Source organism: Nerophis lumbriciformis, linkage group LG10 (genome assembly GCF_033978685.3).
Source record: "Nerophis lumbriciformis linkage group LG10, RoL_Nlum_v2.1, whole genome shotgun sequence".
NCBI classification, from domain to species: Eukaryota; Metazoa; Chordata; class Actinopteri; order Syngnathiformes; family Syngnathidae; genus Nerophis; species Nerophis lumbriciformis.
In genome coordinates this window covers 28,818,976-28,836,014 of record NC_084557.2, presented here as the reverse complement: position 1 = coordinate 28,836,014, position 17,039 = coordinate 28,818,976, and the positions used below count along the sequence as shown (strand labels likewise).

The following is a 17,039-nucleotide window of genomic DNA, read 5'->3' as shown; positions in this document are numbered from 1 at the left end:
TGGCACTGCTCAGGTGTTATGAGAGCCCAGGTTGCTCTGATAGTGGCCTTCAACTCTTCTGCGTTTTTGGGTCTGGCATTCTGCATCTTCCTTTTCACAATACCCCACAGATTTTCTATGGGGCTAAGGTCAGGGGAGTTGGCGGGCCAATTTAGAACAGAAATACCATGGTCCGTAAACCAGGCACGGGTAGATTTTGCGCTGTGTGCAGGCGCCAAGTCCTGTTGGAACTTGAAATCTCCATCTCCATAGAGCAGGTCAGCAGCAGGAAGCATGAAGTGCTCTAAAACTTGCTGGTGGACGGCTGCGTTGACCCTGGATCTCAGGAAACAGAGTGGACCGACACCAGCAGATGACATGGCACCCCAAACCATCACCCAACCATGCAAATTTTGCATTTCCTTTGGAAATCGAGGTCCCAGAGTCTGGAGGAAGACAGGAGAGGCACAGGATCCACGTTGCCTGAAGTCTAGTGTAAAGTTTCCACCATCAGTGATGGTTTGGGGTGCCATGTCATCTGCTGGTGTCGGTCCACTCTGTTTCCTGAGATCCAGGGTCAACGCAGCCGTCTACCAGCAAGTTTTAGAGCACTTCATGCTTCCTGCTGCTGACCTGCTCTATGGAGATGGAGATTTCAAGTTCCAACAGGACTTGGCGCCTGCACACAGCGCAAAATCTACCCGTGCCTGGTTTACGGACCATGGTATTTCTGTTCTAAATTGACCCGCCAACTCCCCTGACCTTAGCCCCATAGAAAATCTGTGGGGTATTGTGAAAAGGAAGATGCAGAATGCCAGACCCAAAAACGCAGAAGAGTTGAAGGCCACTATCAGAGCAACCTTGGCTCTCATAACACCTGAGCAGTGCCAGAAACTCATCGACTCCATGCCACGCCGCATTAACGCAGTAATTGAGGCAAAAGGAGCTCCAACCAAGTATTGAGTATTGTACATGCTCATATTTTTCATTTTCATACTTTTCAGTTGGCCAACATTTCTAAAAATCCCTTTTTTGTATTAGCCTTAAGTAATATTCTAATTTTGTGACACACGGAATTTTGGATTTTCATTTGTTGCCACTTCAAATCAAAATTAAATTAAATAAACATTTGAATGCATCAGTCTGTGTGCAATGAATAAATATAATGTACAAGTTACACCTTTTGAATGCAATTACTGAAATAAATCAAGTTTTTCAAAATATTCTAATTTACTGGCTTTTACCTGTATATATATGTATTCCAAATTCGGAGGTCTCAAGGTTGTCAAGTATGCCAGAGCCTGACTCACCGAAAAGATCTGTCGCCAATTCAGAACATAAGGATGGACAAAATGTGCACTGATATTTTTGGTAAAATTGAGTCCATTGTTTCAGTCTGGGTTACAGGGGAGATGGCAGCTGCTCTGGAGCCATTCCAGAGCAAACTTTCATCCCAGGCGAGGCAATTGTTAGCTTGGAGCGCTCTGGCAATAGTCCCTCTAGCGAGCTAACTGACCTCCGTGCAAGCATTAAAAAGCTAACTACTACCGTGGATTTCCTTACGAAAAAGTGTGAAAATCTGGAGAGTCACTCGAGGTGTGAGAATGCCTGTGTGGTGGTTCCCCTGAGGGCTGCGAAGGCCCCCGCCTGACTGAGTTTCCGGTCCAGCTTCTGCAAAATGTGCTGAAACTCATCCTGCGTGGCAGGCCGAAAGATGGCGAACCTCCTTGAACACAGGTGAACTTATTTCAAGTTTGTAACTAGATTCTGCTCCAGGCTGGCAAAGCTTCCCCGCTCTCCTATATGGATCTCGATTTTTCCCCGACTTCACTCCAGCTGTGGCTTGGAAACGAGCCGCCTTTGCTGCTGAAGAAACGGCCAATGGGGATAGGTTGATTGGCTACACTAAATTGGCCCCAGTGAATGAATGTGAGTGTGAATGTTGTCTGTCGCACCCGGGCGCAATAAGCTCCAGCACTTCCCACGACCCCGTAAGGGACAAGCGGTAGAAAATGTTATTTGACTGATTTTTTATATTCCTAGGGAATGGGGGACATTTAATATGTGTTGGATTGTATTTCTGGTGGATGTATATGTCAACAACTCAAACAAACAAAAAACTGATACTGGCGAACCATGACATGCAACCTTCAGCGAGAAGATGGAACTAGATGATGATGACAGATTTACTGCAACACGTGCCTAGAATACATCTCATGTTGGGATTGTGTTGTATTTTATTGTATTCATTTGGAATACCACCCCGCTGTATACATTTGTAAAGGGGACAGACTAAGGGAAAAAAAGAGAAGAGGAGAGACGGCTGCTTGAATCTGGTTGAGAACAGACAGGACGTGAAGACAATCCAAAAACAGCAACAACATTGGTACAGTACTAGTTGGGAGTTGGTTGGTGAACCAGTGCATATAGAAAAAGAGAGAGAGAAAAAACACCAGGTTCTGGGCTGGAAAGTTGTTGTGTATTATATTCTTGTGAGGTATTTTCGCCTGTTAGCTAGCTGGCATTTTTTTCAACACATCATTAATTCACACCAGACAGTATTCGGGCTTTCAGCAAGCAATCCTGTGATTGTGATCAAAACCTAAAGCGCTAAAAAGTAATCCAAACTCCAATTGCAATGTGGAGCTGAGGCTTTTGTTCCTTTAACAGAAATAATAATGTATAGACAACAGGTACCAAAAATCTGTGGTCAAATTGATTGTGATTAATATCCAACAGTTACATTCTTTTGTATAAAACATACAAATATTTTACAAGGCACACTCAAGCGTCCTCCAAGTGGTCTTCATAGAAGACTTTAGCCATCGCTAAAGCGACCTTGGCGACTTTTTTATCCTTGGCATCAGGGCCCATGTTGGTGCGAGCAAGTCCTATCCAGTATTGCTCAGTGCGGGCCTGGTACTCGTTCAACGTCTCCTCGTCCTTCACTGCAGGGTGCTCATTGTCATCTGGACAGAGTATTTTTTATGATTGTGATCATCTAAATTAATATTGAAGTGACTTTAGCACAAGTGGAAAACGTCAGATAGCAAAGTTAATTAAAGATGTCCTGTGGATGCAAGGCTCTACACAGAATAAAACCCATCAATAAAATATTTTATGGTATTCTATTCTGACGACTACATCCTGTGTGTTAAAACAGTGCGTTCTTCAACAAAGTTTTACAAGAAGTGTGCTCGATAGGAAAAATGTTCTTTCATAACTTGGTACATTTTTTTGAAATACTTAAACATGCTCTGTATGCTCAAAATAAAAGTTTTTGTTACATGCATTATTTGTTTACTTTATAACATTTCTATGTATTATTGTTTTATATATATATATATATATATATATATATATATATATATATATATATATACATATATACACATACACACACATACATACATACACATTATGTATTTACGTATAAATTTATATAGCCCTAAATCACAAGTGTCTCAAAGGGCTGCACAAGCCACAACGACATCCTACACATATATAAATAAATATAAATATATACATACTGTATATACACATACGTATATATTATATAGATATACAGGGTTTCCCATAGATTGAAACTAAAAACAGTATGTGGTGGTGGGGAGGTTATAAGTTTTAAAAACATGCAAAAATGTCGCACATTTTTTATAACACAAACCAAAAAGCTCTGTTCACCCACAAAGGCTAACGACCAGAACTGAAACCCTTTTTTAGTTTATTTGTCCGTATTTTTCTTCAAGTTAAATTGCATCGTTTTAAATGAGGAGTGGGCTTTTAGTGTGTCTAAATAGACTTATTACAATCTTATCTGCAATGTTTACACATTGCAGTTTCTGATAAATTCATATTGACTTAAAGGCCTACTGAAACCCGCTACTACCGACCACGCAGTCTGATAGTTTATGTATCAATGATGAAATCTTAACATTGCAACACATGCCACTACGGCCGGGTTAGCTTACTAAAGTGCAATTTTAAATTTCGCGCGAAATATCCTGCTGAAAACGTCTCGGTATGATGACGCCTGCGTGTGACGTCACGGATTGTAGAGGACATTTTGGGACAGCATGGTGGCCAGCTATTAAGTCGTCTGTTTTCATCGCAAAATTCCACAGTATTCTTGACATCTGTGTTGGTGAATCTTTTGCAATTTGTTCAATGAACAATGGAGACAGCAAAGAAGAAAGCTGTAGGTATAAAGCGGTGTATTGCGGCAAGTGTTGTGCCGGATAACGCACCCCGGCCGTAGAATGCACACCCTGACTGTTGTGCCGGATAACACAGCCGGTGTTTCATTGTTTACATTCCCGGAAGATGACAGTCAAGCTTTACCATTGGCCTGTGGAGAACTGGGACAACAGAGACTCTTACCAGGAGGACTTTGAGTTGGATACGAAGACACGGTACCGTGAGTACCCATGCACCTGCGGCTTCCAAACATTTGATCGCTTGCCCGTACGTGCGTGCCGCTATGTGCATGTCACGTACGTAACTTTGGCGAAATATATGTGCTGTATGAACTTTGGGGAGGTGAACGGTACTTTGGGCTGTGGGATTGAGTGTGTTGTGCAGGTGTTTGAGTTGTATTGGCGGGTTATATGGACGGGGAGGGGGAGGTGTTTGTTATGCGGGATTAATTTGTGGCATATTAAATATAAGCTTGGTTGTGTTGTGGCTAGTAGAGTATATATATGTCTTGTGTTTATTTACTGCTTTAGTCATTCCCAGCTGAATATCAGGTCCCACCCGCCTCTCACAGCATCTTCCCTATCTGAATCGCTCCCACTGCCCTCTAGTCCTTCACTCTCACTTTCCTCATCCACGAATCTTTCATCCTCGCTCAAATTAATGGGGAAATCGTCGCTTTCTCGGTCCGAATCGCTCTCGCTGCTGGTGGCCATGATTGTAAACAATGTGCAGATGTGAGGAGCTCCACAACCTGTGACGTCACGCGCATATCGTCTGCTACTTCCGGTACAGGCAAGGCTTTTTCATCAGTGACCAAAAGTTGCGAACTTTATCGTCGATGTTCTCTACTAAATCCTTTCAGCAAAAATATGGCAATATCACGAAATGATCAAGTATGACACATAGAATGGATCTGCTATCCCCGTTTAAATAAGAAAATCGCATTTCAGTAGGCCTTTAATTTGTATTCTAATCTACTCTATTTTTGCCTACTTTCATTTTGATTAGAAGCACTTGGCTGTTTTTAATAACGTCCTAGTCAAACGCTATGTTGCCATTTACTGTACATAAAAAATGACCAAAAGGACAAAATAATGGATTAATAATTCCTTGCCTTCCTCATCAGACTCCTCTTCCCCTCCCTCTGCTCCTCCTTCCACCTCCTCTTCTTCATCATCATCATCGTCCTCCTCTGAGGCAGACTCCTCCAGCCATTCCTGGGTCTCTAAAAAGAGAGAATGATTAAATGTATTCAAAACTCACAGGCCTTTTTAGCATCAAGGGAGTTCCTGCTGAAGTGAAACAGATTAGAATTCAGATGATTGTTTAATCAGGTTGTCTTGACTCACTTGGGTCCATCTCAACCAACACATCCCAATGGTCCATCTTGTGAAGATCCAGACAGTACAAGTCGTTAAGGGTGAACTGCCGGTTGCCCACCTCAAACATCCCGCCGTACAGGAAGAGTTTGCCCTGACGCACTGTTGCCATGGCGCTGGACCGTGGGCAGGGCTCGACAAGAACTGACACTGTGTCTGAAAGGAGGAACATGAAATCAGCCAAATCTGTCCAGTTACAACTTGAAATGTTAATTAGATTTTCTAAACCTTAGCTATATTTCTATTGTTACATAACAGTAGTAAAATGATCACTCTTCATCACTTGGATTAAATATTACAACCAGTTAGGAGCTGACAAAAAGAAAATAATTGATACAAACTCTTCTCAAAAGACCAATAGATGGTTTAACGCTCAAAAAAATATGTTAAGTTCTTGCTCCACACCAAGAAAAAGTACTGAGAAGTTTTAAGAGAGCAGTAAAGATATGTTGCTTTTAAATTTGAGCACCATGGTTTTTTATTTATTAGTTAACTCTTTGAACCTTAATATGTCTACCGGTTTCTTATAGCGGCACGTGGTCAAAGAAAAAGAAAGCCGTCGACTTGGAAATAAAAATGGACTTCATAAAGAGGTCATACAGAGGAAAAATGCCTGCGCTTTTGGTGTCAAACGCTCTACTGTCGCAACTATCATTAATGTTAAAGATAATATCCTTGAGAATGTTAAAGGATCTGCTCCTATGAAAGAAGCGACAGTAATAACTAAGCAGCGTATTGGTCTCATTAAAATATGAAAAGGTTTCAGTGCTTTGGCTGGTAGACCAGAATCATTGCTGTATTCCAGTGAACCACTGGGTCATCTATTTTAAGCAAGAAGAGGAGGTTATCCTTCCAGACTAGCCTGGGACAATAATTTAAGAAAGTGCAAGTGATCCTGTACCCCCTATCTTGGCAGCTTATGCAGCTCCCTCTTCCCAATAAGCCAGAGATAAAAGGTAAGGAATCATTCTCACGTTTCTATTACAGTTTCATTTGGTGTCTTTATTTATGTATTGGATGTCCTTCATGTGTTCTAAGTACACCTTGAGTGACTTATGTGTTATTTTAAGTACAAGTTCTGAATTACAAGGCAGCGTAGGAATGAAATTTGTTTGTAACCTGAGGACCACCTACAGTATAATGCCAAGAGTAAACTGCTTGGACAGAAAATATGTAAACGTTTAAGGGCCCACTAATACTAACAACATTGGCACTTATTTCATAGTTTTAGACCTAAAAATGATGTCTACAGGTAAAATGCCCCCGAAATACACACAGAAGTGATTTTAAGCTTGTTTTCTAAAGAGTTTCAGCTTATTTTGGAACGCCCACTTTAAACTCCAAAATGTGGGCGGGCCTGCATTCGCCTGCTGATTTCATCGACAGAAGACTGGAGGCCATTTCATGTTGCGTAGAATGTGTTTTGGTGAATGTACATCCCAAATTATGATGTTTGTGTGCAGAACTTGAAGGAATTATGAAATATATCTGTCAAATGCATTGTTGCAGGTTGTAGCAATAGAACTAAAGAAGGGGTCAGCCTGCATACATTTTAAAATGAAGGGAATGTGAGGAGTGAGAAGTATGGACCTCTACAGTCAAATTGACACACGCAAAATGGCGTAGATCAAGCAGGATGAGTCTTAGTTGTAGCAATCATTGTAATGATACAGACTTCAAAGACAAAGGGTTTTGATCTGAGTTTGGATGGAAAAATTTCAAAAGACTCGAGCCAAACGCGATCCTGAGGTAATGCTTGAGGGAATGCTGAAAGATCATGAGGAAACACAGAATAGGGTTTCTATGGAAGAAGAGATTGAAGAGCACGCAAGTCCGAAAGTACAGATTATTTTAGATTTATTTGTTGCTCATAATGTTAACCATATCAGTTTTGAAGTATCCATGAACCACGCCGACAAAACATGCAATTAAGTGATAAAAAAAAATAGTTTTCTTCGTCTTTATCTACACTGTCTATGTGGGGAAATGGGCTCCCGTTCTGTAGATGACATCACACCAAAAGGGTCTGAGTCTGTCGAAGGAAAGTGGGGCATTCCACCTTCAAGTATTGTTAAATATCTACCCATTCCGTAAAAACTAATGCATATTACAGAAACTGACTTCCAGAATTATTTTCAGGAGTAAAAAATACATAAAGAAAACTTGTTAGTGAAATTTCAGTCATCTGGATTTAAAGTCATGTTGTCTTGAGTTTGAGTTTAAGTTTATTTCGAACATGCAAGTATACAACATGATACATCACAATCTCCAGTTTCTCTTTTCAACATGTTCGAAAAGGAGTAGGAAGAAGCAAAGCTTATTTAATCCTACCCCTTTTCTTTTACATAACAGTTGCTAAAACTTTTGTTCACTTCCTGTTCTCAATTTATTCACAATATACTCCATAAGTAATCACAATAAAATAAGTAAATAAATAATAATTGGTGAAGTAAGTTACATTTCATATGTTGAGATAAGTAAGATTATTTTGTGAGTGAAAGAATGAAAGAATGGATGAGTTAAATAAATTCAGAATGTTTATCATGGTTCTTCTTCTTTGTACTTTGTAAACACTTTAAGTTTGAAGAGTTTCTTGAAGTGGATCATATTAGTACATTGTTTGATTGCTTTGCTTATTAATCCATTCCATAATTTAATTCCACATACTGATATACTGAAGGTCTTAAGTGTTGTACGTGCATACAAATGTTTTAAATTACATTTTTGTTTTAAATTACACTTGTCTTACAGTGACAAGTGTGCATGAATTCTTACCATCCTCCTCTTCCTCCTCCTCCTCCTGTTCATTCTCATCTTCCTCCACATCCTGAGCTCCAGGGATTACTTCCTTGATGGTCATCACTGTGCCGTCTTCTGTGACTATCTCCTTGATGACTTCAGTGGGTCCTTGAAAATGCCTCTCTTCTGTCACCTGATCTGCCACCTCCCCATCAGCTTCGTCCTTCTTCCCTCGCCGACGTTTCTTCTTCTCTATCTTGTTACCCTAAACAGACCATGACAGAAATGGAAAGGTGTTTATTTTGCACCGTGTATTAAGAGGGTTCAATTCCGAGCATCTTACCTTGCACTGACCAGGGTACCAGCGGTTCTTCACCATGTCGTACAAGTAGAGATCGTTATAGAAGTCCCCCTCAAGCGTCTCCTCCTCTTCTTCATCACAAACTCCACCGAACAACACGGACCGCCCTGCAGGGCCCACTGCCATTGAGAAGCCAGAGCGGGGAGGAGGCTTGTTACCCGAGGGATTCAACCGGGACCAAGTCCACTTCTCTGTAAGACACAAACAATCTCACAATGCAAAATAAAACAAGATGACAGAGTCACATTACATTGAGTTTCTATTGGTTGTACCTTGGCCATCTTTGCCCTCTTGCTTGAGGAGAAACATGTCAGAATGGATGGTTCCCTTCTCTACATCCTTTTTCAGTCTCTATGTGAACACAGTGGCTATTAAACATATTGCAATATCAAAAATTAGGGATGCGCTGATCCAATGTGGTTATCGGCCTCATATCAGCAAAAAAACAAGTATTGGATGATATTGGCTTTCATCTAAAATCTCATAAGCTATGATACAAGCAGTACTGCAGCATGTTTACTTGTGCAAAGCTGGATAGCCACAGCCACTTAACATGTAAATATCCTCCAATAAGCATGCAAGTTGTATTTTAGTGAAGTCATTTACAAAAGATAAACATGGTAGGGTATAGGCTATTAGGAACTAGCAGCTACACAACAGCTAATCACACAAGCTAGACATACTTAATAAATGTTCTTAATTAAATGATAAATGATAAATGGGTTTTACTTGTATAGCGCTTTTCTACCTTCAAGGTACTCAAAGCGCTTTGACAGTATTTCCACATTCACCCATTCACCCATTCACACACACTGATGGCGGGAGCTGCCATGCAAGGCGCTAACCAGCAGCCATCAGGAGCAAGGGGTGAAGTGTCTTGCCCAAGGACACAACGGACATGACTAGGATGGTAGAAGGTGGGGATTGAACCCCAGTAACCAGCAACCCTCCGATTGCTGGCACGGCCACTCTACCAACTTCGCCACGCCGTCCCAACAATAATGCAGTCTAAAACTTGACGTTTGTCAATATAAACAAGTTTTAAATAATTAGAGTTGTAAATTACACATAAAGTCTCCATGGCAGAATTGTATTAGTAAGTATCCAGTAACAATCATGTCCGCATCATACAATTTACTATCATGAGCTAAACTTAATGAAACATTGTGACCACTAGGTGTCGCCAAAACACAAATTAACACTTTGCTTCAAAAGCATAAATCTGTTATAAGGTTGGTGTTTACAAACCTACTATTGTTCTCTGAGTACGTTTTACATGACAAAACCTTTTCTAACATTCCACACTCAAAATAATAAAGTTATGTACTTGGATTCCTGCTGATATCGTATCAGATTTAATATTGGTATTGGCCAATGCTCAAGACTCCAATATCGGTATCGTATCGGAAGTGAATGAGTCGTATCAGGATATCCCACCCAAAAATAAACAAATCGACACACACCACTTTAGAGTATCCTCCATAGATCATGACACCTGAACCATCAGGCATGGCGGTCATCTGACAGGCGGAACGTGGTGAGGGGGCGGTGCCTGACGCAGAGAGGCGGGACCAAGAGAAGGTTTCCAGTGAGAACAAGTGGACGTCATTGTAGTAGATAAAATCTCTTTGAGGGAAAAATCATAAACAGAACCAGAATAAAATGAGTCAATGAATGACTATTGGTAAAAACACTAGTAAATATAATTATTATTACATAAACAATGAGAGGTCTTCTTAATAGCCATGCCATTACATCAGTGGTTCCCAAACTTTTTCCAACAAGTATCATCTCAGAAAACACTTGGCTCTCCAAGTACCATCATAAAAACCAACGTTAAAATACAGTAGCATAGTAGGGCTGAGTATTCATTAAAAACAAAGCAGAGGTTTTCTTTAACAATAATATAATAATTTGGGCCATTGTAACATTACACAGTTTGTACAGTAACACTGTCTTTGAATTAAGTGATTCTTTGGCGTACCACTAGATGGGAGCCCACGCACCGCACCACAGTTTGAGAATCACTGATTAATATTATGCACTTTTCATTGATCAATTGTTATACATGAACATTGTTTACCTTGTGCTCTCATGGAAACCTCCAAACACCAGCAGCTGTCTCTTGATGAGGGCCATCCTGTGCCCGCTGCGGCCTGATGGACCACCAGGCGCTCTAGACAATAGTTAACATACACGCAAAGTTATCACCTTAGAAATGCCTTCAACAACTTTAATTCACCAGCAGTGCAAAATGTGTACTTGACGTTTGACCAATGCAAAGATATTGAGCTAAATGCGCCGTGTCATACTTGATGTTCTCCCAGGTGTTTTTAGCCAGGTGCAACACCCAAAGGTCCTTGTAGTGATAAAACTGTTCCCCATTTGGAGAGGCAAACTCTCCACCAAATACCCAGAGCTGGCCCCCACCTTGAGACACGGTCACCGCCTGAGAGAGGGAACGTAGGGGACACAGAGGCACAGGAACTCAGACTTTGATGGTTCTCTTCACAGCCACGTAGATTTTGACGTGTTTTACTACAGCTAGTGATGTACCTGATGAGAGCAGCGTGGGGGAGGAGGGTTGGGAATCTCAGACTTAACCCAGCTGTTCTTTTTGATATTGTAGAAAAAGAGATCATTGTACAGGTATGTCTGCAAAATAGACAACAGCTGACATTTAGGGTTTTCATCACTTCGACAACCACAAAGAATACATTGTATATTAGGGATGTTTAGTTCTAGCCAAGGTGTTATGCTGCCAAAACCGATCATCCATGAGTGAGATTGCCTGATACCAATACAGATACCAATCACATGTATTAACAGTACATTTTTCAATGTATTTACTGTGAGTGAAACAATGTCAGCACAATATTCAAACTAGTTATTTCATTTTGTCCTTTGTGTGTAGCATGTTCAGCCTCTTTCGCTATTAATAATGATACTTACAGGGGAACTGCACTTTTTGGGGATTTTTGCCTATCGATCAAAGTCATTATGAGACAAGAACACACATCTTTTTTAAGGGTTTCCTAAAGGTGATTAAAAAAAACACTTGCAAAACTTCAAAACCCTCCATCAATATTTTATTTACACACGGCAAGTCTGTATATAAATAAGTAACAGACACGGTTACAACAATATGTAATATGTTCAATATTTATCGTAATCTGGTCATTTTATGCATTACCAGAACTTCTTTCCTCAGCGCATTTATTTTCATTTCAAAAATGTATTTATAATCAAATTATTATAGTTGTAATGTTAAATTGACCTTTTTCATAAAGTGAAATGGATTTACATTTCTACAAACCAAATAATTTAAGAAATGGCAGTTTTTTGTTTTTTTTCTCTCTTTTCTCTTTTTTTTTGGTAAACATTTTTATTCTGGCTGATGTGTGTTCAATCCCATTGTTTCAATAAACAGCCTTTTATTTGTTTATCTTTGCATGTTCTTTTCAGTAACTTGTTTCAAAATTATACAAATATTTAGAGAATAAAACTGAGTAGAGTCAAATAATCATGCACTAACTGAAATTAGAAGTAAAAGGTTGATTTAATCGGTGACTGAAATTTTAGCCGAAATTGCCAAAAACCCGACTTTAGCGGAAAAAGACTGAGCTCTTGAAAATGGCGCCTGAAAAGAGCTATGAACATTTTGCTCTAACTATCATAATCATCTTCACAACCAACATACTTCATTGTACTGTAGAGTGAATGTATCATCATCGTCACAACTGTACAAAATGTATTTTCTATACGTGTACTTAACTGTACATTTTAGTTTTTGCAGATATTAGTGTTTCATAATATTTTCAAATGAGCCTAAAAACTTAATGTAAAAAAGTTGAGAGGGGTTTCATCTTTCACTAGTGGTTCTGGAATGGCCGCGAGGATGGAAAACTACAATATTTTAAGGAGCTTCCATTATGAATGAAAATCCTTAAGTTACCTTCAGATGCTTCTTGACTAGGGATGTAACGATAACAAGTATTAACGATAACCCACGGTAACATTTTTGCACTTTGCTAAACTCACGGAAAAGTGGTTCTGTTCATTTCCTGGAGAAGCTTGTACACTGATCACTGGATGATAAACATTTAAACAGTCAAATTACAATTCTATGGCTCTTAAAAAAAACTAAATAATATTTAATGTTCCTTCTGCCAAGTGAAGTATTTTCTGTGTCTGTTATTTATTTAAAAATACAGCTTTTGTACATGAGTTAACTAAGTGTATAAGTACTTTTTCAACACTTTTAACAATACCTTGATAATTTTAGACACAATAATCGTGATATGAAATTTTCCTATCCTTACATCCCTATCCCTGACACAATTCAAGCATTAGACTTAGACTTCCTTTATTGTCATTCAAATTTGAACTTTACAGTACAGATAAGAACAACATTTTGTTGCATTAGCTCGTTGTAGTGCAGGATAAAAGCATGTAATTGATCTCACAAATCCTTTATTAGTATTTTGGATTTACCTTCTTTCCATTAAAGAATTCGCCGCCAAAGAGGATGAGCTCATCTTTATCTGGATGAGTGGAGAGGGATGCACTTAATCTGCAAAGAATGGAGAGACAAGATAAACATGCATCTCAACAGCTGTCAGCATCCCACTAACCCACATTTCAGTCTTGTAAGCCTATAATAAATAAACATAATTGAAGAAGGCTTTTAGAGTTAATATTGAAAATATTTATTTAGCCTCTATATTAATGATTTGCCCACTGTTTGTCCTGAAGCTGAATGCTTAATGTATGCAGACGACACTGTTTTCTTCCTTCATGATCACACCATGAAGTTGCTGCTAAACTCACTAAAACAATGTCGTATGTTACAACTTGGTTGCAGGACTGCTGTCTGCAGCTAAACGTTTCTAAAACTGTAGGCATGTTAAAGTTAAAGTACCAATGATTGTCACACACACACTAGGTGTGGTGAAATGTGTCCTCTGCATTTGACCCATCACCTTGTTCACCCCCTGGGAGGTGAGGGGAGCAGTGGGTAGCAGCGGTGCCACGCCCGGGAATCATTTTTGGTGATTTAACCCCCAATTCCAACCATGTATGTAATTAAAACAAAAAAAGTATCCTCTGACCCTGACATACATATTAATGGAGAAAAAATACAACTTGTCAGCCAATATAAATATCTTGGGTTAATAATAGATTTAGAGCTTTCCTTTAAAGCCCATATTGGCAAATTGTGTAAAATAATCAAGTTTAACCTCGCAAATGTGTGTGCAATTCAAAATGAAATGTCAACTGAAGCTGCAAAATTGTATTTGCTTTCGATGATTTTCAGCCACTATTTTTTTTTATTGCCTTACTAGCTGGTCTCAGGCTGGTCAGAGTTTAAAAAAAAAACATTGGAAATCTTGTACGAACAAGCAATTAAAGTAATGGATAAAAAACCTAGGCACTATCATCACTATGCCATTCTAAAAAAAATACAGTATTTTAAACTGGTACAGTCTTCACACATTTGCAGACTTAAAACTGACCTATAAAGTACTGCATGAATTATCTCCAGATCCTCTGGCAGAGTTCATCAGCCAAAGAAACAGCCATGAGCGTGTCACTCGAGGCTCTGTCAGAGGTGACTGTTATATTCCCCTGGGCAGGAGCACTATAGGTAAGTCGGCCTGATCAGTAAGGAGTGCAAATGTGTGGAACTTAGTACCTGAGGAGGTTAAACTGGTCACAACATACAAGGCCTTCACAAAAAATTTAAAATGTGGCTTATCAAAGCCTACAGCTGCCAGCACTAAAAGATGAGCCTGTTTTGATGCTATGATAAATGTTATGTTGTATTTTTTATTATTATTATATCGTATATAAATTGTGTGCTTCTTTTCTTTTTCTATCTTTTTCTTTGAAATTGTAATTTTACTGCCTTTTTTACATCATTACACATTAACCATGTGTAATGTGTTTTATGAAATTGCATTGTCCCTTTGAAATAAACTAATCTTAATCTTAAAAAACATTTTCAGGTGGAATTTTTTTGGTTGTCGCAGAAATGTGTCATGTTTTCATTGGAGCCGAAGAGAAAGACAAAAGTTAGCAAATAAAAATAATTGTGGGGATTGTAATGTTTTGACATCTCACCTTGGTGATGGAGGGGAGCATGCAGTTTCCTCAACTTGGGTCTTCTTCGCATCCAAATTCTGAAATTCAGCAATCAGAGCCTCCAAATCTTCCTGGATCAAGAGAAAAGTTCAGCAGTGTAAATACCATTTCAATATTAGTATGACCGCTACTTGGTGCTTAAACCACCGAAAATTCAACTGTTATTATTAGTTTGTATAGTATTTTACAAAGTTGTAATCCTAAAAAAGGGCAGCATAACGGATAATAATGGAAATTGTTAATGTTATAAAAGCTTTAACATTTACTTCTCACCTCTTCACGTTTGGACCTTTTTGAAACCTTTTTCTCCATTTTGGCAGCGGTCTTCTCCGCGCCTTTCACCTTCTTTTCATTCTTGCCCTTTTTCCCCATAACGGCTGGCGGTTATCGTTTTTATTTCTTCAGAAGTGGCGAACTATTAACTCGTCAAATTCATATCCAAGCACAAAACCCACATGTTAAGCAAAAAAAAAACAAAAAAACAATACTTTTACCCCGGACATGCTAGCTTTGCATTCCGGAAACATTTTCTTCTTCTTCACTTCATGGCGGGTCGCAACCAACGTTATAGGTGCATACCGCCACCTACTGTACTGGAGTGTGTATCCTCAGGGTTACAGACTATGTTGGTATATACATATCAAATATATATTTACACAAAACCACACATAGCAAAAGGGGAGAGAAAAAAAAATAAATAACATAAACATAAAAATAAACTATACTTTAAGTATTAACCTGTGATCTTAAGATATCCCACTAGAGCCTTGCTACATTCTTTATTGTTGTCCCCCTTCCTAAACTCCATCAGCACATGCTGCACATTTTCCACCACCCCATATACCTCACATTTATCTTTCCGGAAACATGTTGGACGAAACACATTATAACGTGACAGCGCCACCTGCCGTCTCGGAAGATACTTATAAATTAAATTGTTTCAAAATACTAATAAATTAGAGGCAGGCAATACTACAAATGTTGACATTATGGCATGTTTTTCTCAATGAAAGAAGTATCCTAGCACAACATGATGCCACAATCATAACAATGATGGCTTGATTCTCGCATCTTTAAACCAGAATGAGAATCAGCTTTATTGGCCACGTATGTTTAACCCACAACGAATTTGACTCGGTAGGCTGTACTTTCTTGTGCAATGTAAAAATAAATATTAACAATTAACACAAAAAATACAAACAAATAATTAAATAACTACTATGTGCAAGGCTGATTAAAAAAAGAAAAGTAAAAAGATGATGACATGAGCATGAGTTTGTACATTCACAGTGACCGATTAATTCCAGAGTTACTTCACAAAGTTCATCAGAGTGATAGCCTGAGGGAAGAAACTGTTTTTATGATGGGGTTTTTTTGACGTACACTGTATGCCGTACAGCAGGGGTGTCAAACTCATTTTAGATCGGGGGCCACATGGAGAAAAATTTACTCCCAAGTGGGCCGGACTGGTAAAATCACGGCACAATAACTTAAAAATAAAGACAACTTCAGATTGTTTTCTTTGTTTTAAAAGTAGAACAAGCCCATTCTGAAAATGTACAAATCATAATGTTGTTGTTTTTTTACACTTACATGTTGCGGTTGATAGTATTCCATCTTTATTTGTCGTTATTTATATTTTCTGAATAAATGATGTGATAATGTTCATCAGTCAACTCATTGGTGTTAATTTTCAATCAAGATAAAAAAATTATATCAAAATCAAATTACAGGATTTTATTTATGTAGTTTGATCATTTTCCTCGGCTGATGTATTAACATAATGTGGTTTATTTTGTACGTAAGTAGCATCATCTACAAAGATACAAAGAATTGCTATTGCGACACATTTAGAACAGCTGTTTCTTTCATTCAAGAATTTCAGGTTAATTTTTATATTTAGCAATCTCATCCCGCGGGCAATCTGTGTCTGTCCAGCTTGGTTGCAGATCCAAACCAGAAAGTGATGGGGGTTCACATGACAGACTGAATGATATGATGTGTTGAACATGATCAGCGGGTACTGGGGCAGTTTGACCTTCTTAAGCTGACGGAGGAAGTACATCCTCTGCTGTGGCCTTTTTCCAGATTGTGTCTATGTGGGAGGTTCACTTCAGGTCCTGTGAGATTGTGGATCCCAGGAACCTAAAAAGTCCACAGTAGACACTGTGCTGTTCAGAATGGTGACTAGGAATGGGGGTGGGGGGCTTCTCCTGTTGTCCACTGTCATCTCCACAGTC

The 17,039-nt window shown here is 39.0% G+C and overlaps 1 protein-coding gene across 1 annotated transcript; it reads right to left on the bottom strand.

The window, feature by feature from the left end:
• Positions 1 to 2,193: 2,193 nt before the first annotated feature.
• Positions 2,194 to 15,335, bottom strand: klhdc4 (kelch domain containing 4). The gene is made up of 13 exons (XM_061969893.2): positions 15,073 to 15,335; positions 14,779 to 14,870; positions 13,150 to 13,228; positions 11,212 to 11,310; positions 10,968 to 11,104; positions 10,739 to 10,831; positions 10,119 to 10,281; positions 8,928 to 9,006; positions 8,638 to 8,846; positions 8,331 to 8,559; positions 5,526 to 5,711; positions 5,291 to 5,401; positions 2,194 to 2,948 (listed from the first exon to the last, which is right to left on the bottom strand). Exons 1-13 carry the CDS (start codon positions 15,169 to 15,171, stop codon positions 2,764 to 2,766), a joined length of 1,761 nt encoding a protein of 586 aa, XP_061825877.1. The 5' UTR covers positions 15,172 to 15,335; the 3' UTR covers positions 2,194 to 2,763.
• Between the last annotated feature and the right edge of the window lie 1,704 nt (positions 15,336 to 17,039).

Excerpts from the sequence above, each read along its gene's own strand:
- klhdc4 (XM_061969893.2), bottom strand. The coding sequence starts at position 15,171 with ATGGGGAAAAAGGGCAAGAATGAAAAGAAGGTGAAAGGCGCGGAGAAG. Across the intron at positions 14,871-15,072 it reads AAAGGTCCAAACGTGAAGAG|GAAGATTTGGAGGCTCTGAT; the intron begins GTGAGAAGTAAA and ends CTCTTGATCCAG. Across the intron at positions 5,712-8,330 it reads GGAGGAGGAAGAGGAGGATG|ACACAGTGTCAGTTCTTGTC; the intron begins GTAAGAATTCAT and ends TCCTCCTTTCAG.